An 8,015-nucleotide genomic window follows, 5' to 3' on the forward strand; every position below is an offset into this window, starting at 1 on the left:
CAGCAACAAAAGCTTTATGAGTTTGCTGGAGGGGGTGGAGAGATTGTGTTTTGTATTAGCAGTGATGTACTAGGCGCTATGCAAAAAGTGCACATCAAGATCACACACCCTTTTAGGTTATTATGATAAGGCTGTTAATAATGAGCAGTACATTCGATTTTTATGTTAGATGAAGTCATAATGAAATCAAATGTTTTAAGTGAACCCTGGCAAAGTATGTTTTGTTATATTGTAGCGTATGGAAAGTGGTTGTGTTGTCTACGTGATACTGTATGTATTGTAGTTTTAGTATGTAACATATAGTGTGAAAAATAAAGAAATATTATTTTTTTAAAAAAAGATCACACCCCTTTTCCACACAACTGTTATTAGTCCTTCACTGTTGTGCTTTTATTTCTCAAAAAACGAAGACAGCACAAACCAGTGGCTTGCCAGAGCATCCTAACAGACTTGTTAAGTATGTTTTTAGCTAGTATTGCTCTGGAAAAAGCCTTGAACTCTTAACAGGAGAATGTTCTCTTTCTCCACTGCCCCCTTAGTTCATTTTCTCTAAACCCTTCCATCTCTCATTTTATCTATTTGTGGCCAGGTTCACAAACTGTGAGTTCAGATTAATAAATCATGGGTGTGCTAAGGCAGAAGTGGTACTCCAAGTGCTCTTCAATCAGAAGATCTATTTCCATTGCGGGCAGGCCCCCAATTCTACTCTGAGCTTTTTTAAAATTAACACTACCCGATAATAAAATCCAGCATAATCATCTGGTCCTTTTCTCGTGACCATTAGAATCGCCACTTCAGTTTATGTTTTCATCCACTTCAGAGTCCTAAATTAACTAAGTTAATGTGAATATAGATGACCGCTTTCATATGGTAACTGTCACATGTCATCACTCGGTGAGCTGGTTGATTGCTAAGAAGCAAAACTTTGTTATCCTGTTGCTTCCCAGAGTTCAGGTGCGCATGCGCGGGATCTCCTCCCTGTGTGGCTGTTTTTACCCTAATGTGGCACTCTCGTGGCACTCTCTTGATCGTGAAGACGTCCCTGGCTTTTAAGAGCACATAAACTAACTTGGGTCTGTAGGAAGAAACAGTACACCTATCTGTGCTGGAAGAGACAGCCTGGGTAATAGTGACTTTTTCAAGCCATCAGACCATCACAACAATAAAATGCTTTTCCTTGTATGATGTGCTGATGTGACCGCAGGCATGTTAAAAGCATGTGCCTGTCCATTACTGGCCTGCCTCATCCATGATATAGTTTGTAATCCCCCCCCCCCAATATTATTAAATGTAGAGGTTTTATTGGTTTCTCAGCTAACTCTGAGAGCCAGCATGATGTAGTGCTTAAGAGCGGTGGTTTGGAGCGAGGGACTCTGGTCTGGAGAATCTTGTTTGATTCCCCACTCCTCCACATGAGCGGTGGAAGCTAATCTGGCGAACTGGATTTGTTTCCCCATTCCTACACATGAAGCCATGGGTGACCTTGGGCTAGTCACAGCTCTCTCAGCCCCACCTACCTCACATGGTATCTGTTGTGGGAGGGGAAGGGAAGGTGATTGTAAGCCAGTTTGATTCTTCCTTAAGCGGTAGAGAAAGTTGGCATATAAAAACCAATTCTTCCTCTTATTCCTCCTCCTCCTCCTCCCACAACAATGCCCTGAAATTCTGGGAACACTTTTATTCTTGTTCAATTGCTCATGTATAATTTTTCTGTGGTTCTTTGCAGAGGTGAACTGCACACCGTCACAGAACATCCGTAGAATGGACTGGGAGAGAAATACAAGAAGGGCTAGCTCTTCTCTGCTCCTCCCAATTAAGAACTCTGTGATGTGTCCAAAAATGCATTTTTGACATGCTTTTCTTTGTTGAGATAAGTCCCAAGAACTGCTCAAGGTAGCTAGAAAGAAACATGTGCTTGCTGTACACAGGTTGACCTACAGATGGAAGCACTGCACCAGAAATAGGCTTTGACGATAGCTGTCGTAACCAATTCCTCTCAGGATGGAGAATACTTCCCTTCATTCTTCATCAGAAATAAGCAGTTTATTCCAGTCTTTTTTTTTTTTTTTTCTGGAAAGGCATAAGGAAATTGGAAAAAATGCAATCTTTAAAAGGGTACAAAAATTTTATATGCTTAAAAAAAGGTAAAGGTGCAAGCACCGGGTCATTCCTGACCCATGGGGTGACGTCACATCCCAACGTTTACTAGGCAGACTTTGTTTGCGGGGTGGATTGCCAGTGCCTTTCCCAGTCATCTTCCCTTTACCCCCAGCAAGCTGGGTCCTCATTTTACCAACCTCTGAAGGATGGAAGGCTGAGTCGACCTCGAGCCGGCTACCTGAACCCGACTTCCGTCAGGATTGAACTCAGGTCGTGAGCAGAGCTTTTGACTGCAGTACTGCAGCTTACCACTCTGCGCCACGGGGCTCTTATGCTTAATTTCCAACTAATATTACGTGAGAACTCAGCTGAGAAATTTCATACACTGCCCCCCACCCCACCCCCACACACATGCTAGGGTTCCCACAGGCTTGGAGAAAACTGTCCTATCCCTTTAATATTTATTTCTTTAGCTTATTCATAGCATGCCTTTCTCACTGAGACTCAAAGATTAAATTGTAAAGGGGAGGGGAAGTAACCATACAATATATGAACAACGCAGTAGGACTAGGAATACAACATTCAAAGACAATGCAAGCAACAATGAGAACAGCAAACTGCCTATGGCAAAGGTATTATGTGAGCTGCTCGGAATGTAGGATTACAAGGCATGAGACAATGCAGTAAAAGCCAGGTGATACCTACCATAATTTATGATGTCAACAGTAATCATTCCAGTTGGCTCCAGAACTATTCCTACACAAAGGTGTCCTTCTGGACTGTTCCATAATAATACAGTTCTGATTTCAGTTTAAGAATTCCCTTCCGAACATTTCAGTTTTGTACATTTTGCATAGATATAACTGTGCGCGCCCTCCTGACCTCCTCAGGCAGGCAGTTCCACAAGGTGGGAGCTACCACAGAGAACACATGTCAATGGGCAGTTACAGATCTTACCCATTTGAAGGGAAGAACCTTCAGAAGCCTTTGCTCAGAACAGTGAAGTTGTCATGGTGGAGCTTAGCAGGAGAGGTGGTCCCACAGGTTATTCAAAGGACTGCTTGCTTCCATAGGAGCCTGTCTGTCAATTGAGATCTTCTACTTCTCTGCTTTCTGAGATAGGTTGGTGGCCTTTTCTTTTGCAGCTCCTCAACTCTGGAGCTGAGCCAAACAAAAACACATCTTTTTACTCAGGCTTTTTTTCTTTGTGTTAAGTGCCGTCAAGTCGCTTCTGACTCATGGCGACCCTATGAATCAATGTCCTCCAAAATGTCCTATCTTTGACAGCCTTGCTCAGGTCTTGCAAATTAAGGGCTGTGGCTTCCTTTTTCTTTAGCATTTTTCATTTTGACTTTGGTTATGATCAGTTAATTCCACACCCCACCCATGCAGGTTTTAATGTTGATTTTAATGTCTTAAACATTTAATTATTGCTGACTTTATTAGTGGTCAGTAATACATCATCATGCAGTTGCTCTGCATAACTGAGATTTATTATCAATTATTTCATTATTGTTGTTTTAATGAATGACTGGAAGCCATCCCAGTAGCAACCATGTTGAGAGAGCGGTGTGTGTGTATAAAAATGAGACAAGAAATCAGTGTATAAATCAAATAGCAGCATTGGAACTGTTCTGTCAGACCACAACTGTGATTCAGGCTATTTTTGCTCTCATAATTATGTATTACAGTTTGATTGACTGATTCCAACAAATGCAGCAACTGGATCACAGTGTTGAGTCCATGTAGAAATTTTTCAGTTTGTAAAATGTAATTCCCATGCACGACATGATATCCTCATCTATGGTTTGTGCTCTTGTGATTATCACTGGATTTACAGTAGTGACAGACATGAGAACTGCATTTGCATCTGCAATCTGCTGACGATCTTTTATGGTTTCTCTTTTGCGACAGGAGGGCTGTTGCATCTGAAGAACGTTTCTGCAGACACCTCTGGGTTCTATATCTGCACTGCCACCAACTCTGTTGGAAAGGATTCCTGTAACATGACTGTTTCCATTTCACCTCGTAAGAGATTGAGCAGCTAAATGCTTTGCAGGGTGAAGGAGAAGACAAGACAAAAACCTGAGGCCCCCCTCCTAGTCATATTTAGCACTCTGAGAACTGTTTTGTCACTTTACTTAGTTGCAAGGTTGTAGCTGATGATGGCCAAAATGGATGTACAGTGATCATGGATCTCCATCAAATTGTGTAAAGTCAATTCCTTGTGTAGAGCCATAATTAAGAACAAGGCTGCAGGGAAGGGAGGAGGTGATTTAACCATTCACTTTTTGTTCAGTTTTGCAAATCAAAGTCAGGCTCCCCACTTTTAAAGGGGGGGGGGAGTTTTAAAAGGACACATCCTGATTTCAACATATAAAATTGAATGGGCACCAAAGGGTTAAATGCCCTCTCCCTTTCCCACATGGCATTAGTTTGAATTGTGGCTGCACATGAGTGCAATTAACATTTTACAGACTGAGGGAGATCAGTAACTTCTGTTGCATCTGTTTTGGCCCACAGCCTGAGATTGACAGGTGGCTCTCAATCAAGAATACTATTTTGGAGCTTACCAAAAGTGCATGGAACGCTGAAGAAACTATGTGGCCCTATCCCTAGATCCCTACTTTGACTGACCGTTGGTTTAAAGCCCAGTCCAACATTGCTGCTCTTTTCTACCCTCTCCCACAGGTAAAAAAAAAAAAAAAAAGGTAGTCCCCTGTGCAAGCACTGGGTCATTCCTGACCCATGGGGTGATGTCACATCCCGACGTTTACTAGGCAGACTTTGTTTACAGGGTGGTTTGCCAGTGCCTTCCCCAGTCATCTTCTCTTTACCCCCAGCAAGCTGGGTACTCCTTTTACCGACCTTGGAAGGATGGAAGGCTGAGTCAACCTTGAGCTGGCTACCTGAAACTGACTTCTGTTGGGATCGAACTCAGGTCGTGAGCAGAGCTTGGACTGCAGTACTGCAGCTTACCACTCTGCACCACGGGGCTCCCCCACAGGCACCCCCAAAATTCAAGGGAACAGAAGAAGTGAAAGGTCGCTTGAGCTAGTGTCTTTCCAAAAAAGGAATTGGTTTGTGTTTACAATCTGTAAATGGAGTGAGTGCTAATCTTCTTTTTCTCTGCAGCATCCATGAACATTGCCCTCTATGCTGGAATCATTGGAGGGGTTGTTGCTGCAATAATTGTCATTGGCATTCTAGCTTATTGTTGCTGCTGCAGGGAGCGGAAGGATAAGGACTACGAGATGACGTGAGTGTCTTTCACTTGGAGATGTGGGTGGGAAAGAAACAGCAAAGAGAGAATGCTTATTCGAGAGATGAATAATATGTTCAAGGCACACATTTAACTTCCTGCTGCTGCAGTAAGAAGACTGGTTGTACTTAAAAATCACTGAAGTAACTGGGGCTTTAACAACCTCTTTGCACAGCAAGCAAGGGATTTTTCTGTTCTCAGTTGAAATGTGCCCATTATTTACCTTACTATGCCACCACCCTTATTTGCCAGTTGTCATCACTTGGGTGGTGAGCCCAGATGCAGTCACACAACGTTATATGTAGCAATCCCCCTCCCTTCATTGTTCCGCCAACCATCATGGAGAAAGTACTTACAACATGGCCTTAAACATGTAGATTTAAGATCAGGAGACTTTACAGCAATTCTGTGAAATGGTCTAGGCTGTATACCAGTAAGTCCAAATGGCACTCTTTCAAGAACAGCACATTCCACTCATAAGTTCCTGATGTGAGATAAGGTTATATTCTTCAGCAACAGATCATCAGAAAGAGAATGCTGGAAGGGCTAGAGTATCTACTGTAGATAGGCGGTAGAGCACATGCTTTGCATACAGAAGCTCCCAAGTTAAATCTGACATCTCCAGTTTAAAAGATTGGGTTGATACTAGGGTATATGAAAGATTGTCTTAGGTGCTGTGGAGCACAGGCAAGATGGTGCTGCTGCAGTCGTCTTGTTTGGAGGCTTCCTAGAGGCCTCTGGTTGGCCACTGTGTGAACAGACTGCTGGAATTGATGGGCCTGGGTCTGATCCAGCAGGGCTTTTCTTATGTTCTTATTTAAGACTCTGAAGAGATGCTGCCAGTCAGAGTAGGCAAAGCTTAGCCAGACAAGCCAATGTTCCGACTGACTCTAAGGCAGTGTCATATGTTCAGTCATTCCAGTTCTTGCCTTAGCATAATATCAGGTTCTGGAGAATAAAAACCTTATGGGACAGTATTTCCTTTACCCAGTTGTTTCAGAGTTCTTTCGTTCTCGTTCTCTCTCTCTCTCTCTCTCTCTTTCCCTCTCCTGTTTCCCTAGTCAGTTGACTAAGAGCCAGTTCATATGTTGCTGCATTTTGTGCAAACCTGAGAAGAATTTAGTACATGGTTTTGCTCATAATACAATGATTACTCAGTCTTCTGATGTGGAAGTGGTAGCATACAGATGTCATCTTTCAACACATCCACGAAATGTAAAAGTAATTTTGGGAACATTGGACTTCATTGATCTACAGAATGTTTAGACAAGCGTAAAACCAATTCTACGCTTGGATCCTGATGAACATTTCTGCAGGTAGAAGGTTTGGCCACTCACAGAGCTCAATTTCCTCCTCTTGTTTCAGCCTGAAATGCTGCTCTGGGAGGGGGGGCAACAACAGCATTTGGGATGGGGCTTTTGGCCTGCAAGGAAATCCTTTCCACCTGCAGAAATGTTCAGCTGGATCCAAGCTATGATCAAAAATAAAGAAAAACTTCTAAACTTTAAAAAGTGAGATAAATAGTACTGGTATCATTCTAAGAACAAGGAAACCTATTTCCTAAAGAGCATGTTGGTTCTAGATCAGTGGGTTCTAGATCAAATCAAGCCTGAACTGTCCCTGAAGCAAAAATGACTAAACTGAGGCTATTGTACTTTGGTCACATTATAAGAAGACAAGAGTCACTGGAAAAGACATTAAGGCTAGGAAAAGATGAAGGCAGCAGGAAAATAGGGAGACCCAAGATGAGATGGATTGACTCAATCAAGGAAGCCACGGCCCTCAGTTCGCAAGACCTGAACAAAGCTGTTAACGATAGGAAGTTTTGGAGGACATTGATTCATAGGGTTGTCATGAGTCCGAAGCAACTTGACACACTTAACACACACACACACAAACACACACAGGTTACCAATTCATTCAAGTCAACTGTTTTGTAAACAGCTGTTCAAGAATGGATGTGAACAAGAAATGTACAAGAGCCCCCCCCGACAATAGTGCACATTAAAGATACATTCAGATAATTGTTTACATAAGGACCAGTGCGGAAATATAGCTCTAGAATGGTAAACACCATTGAGATACCCCATGCCCCGCCCCATACACTCACTGTCACCTTTCAGCACAGGATTTAGTTCCGACAGCAAGGAATCTGAAATAATGATTGACAATTTCAGTTCTATTGTGCTGAGTCACTGCCCATAACTATTTTATAAAAAGCCAGAATTAACTGACACCTAACTTCTTCTATACCAAATATTTAGAGAAAGAGAAAATAATTACCGACCACCACCAAATGAACCTGTACAAATCCGGGGGCCAGCTGATGAAGAGGTACAGGAGGAAGACGAGCAGCAGGAGGAAGACAGATGGAAAAGCAAGCCACTAATGCCACCGACTCCCAAGTCAGAAGAGGCGGCTTAAACACTAGTGGTTCCAGATGGGGGAGAGAAAAGCAAAGGAAAGAATCTTTAGCTATTCCTGGAATGAAGCAGACTAATAAGGAAGAAGAATAGCTGCTTTAAAAGACATAGCAGTGTCAAGTCTTCCTTCTCCTGTCCAGTCACCTTAGTGGGAAAGGAGAGGAAAATTCTATTGCAAATGTTACACTGTCACACACTCACCAGGCAAATTTTCATACTCCCTAGTTGTG

At 42.6% G+C, this 8,015-nt stretch overlaps 1 protein-coding gene across 1 annotated transcript in view; it reads left to right on the top strand.

Annotated features, from left to right (window-relative positions):
* The window catches only part of GPA33 (glycoprotein A33), a 32,811-nt gene extending 25,025 nt beyond the window's left edge, over window positions 1-7,786 (top strand). Inside the window, exons 5-7 of the mRNA XM_056858716.1 lie at window positions 4,015-4,128; window positions 5,236-5,359; window positions 7,627-7,786. Coding sequence (XP_056714694.1) covers window positions 4,015-4,128; window positions 5,236-5,359; window positions 7,627-7,786 — 398 coding nt within the window. The remainder of the gene's footprint in view (window positions 1-4,014; window positions 4,129-5,235; window positions 5,360-7,626) is intronic.
* Window positions 7,787-8,015: the final 229 nt, after the last annotated feature.

Source organism: Euleptes europaea, chromosome 12 (assembly GCF_029931775.1).
Source record: "Euleptes europaea isolate rEulEur1 chromosome 12, rEulEur1.hap1, whole genome shotgun sequence".
Lineage (NCBI taxonomy): Eukaryota > Metazoa > Chordata > Lepidosauria > Squamata > Sphaerodactylidae > Euleptes > Euleptes europaea.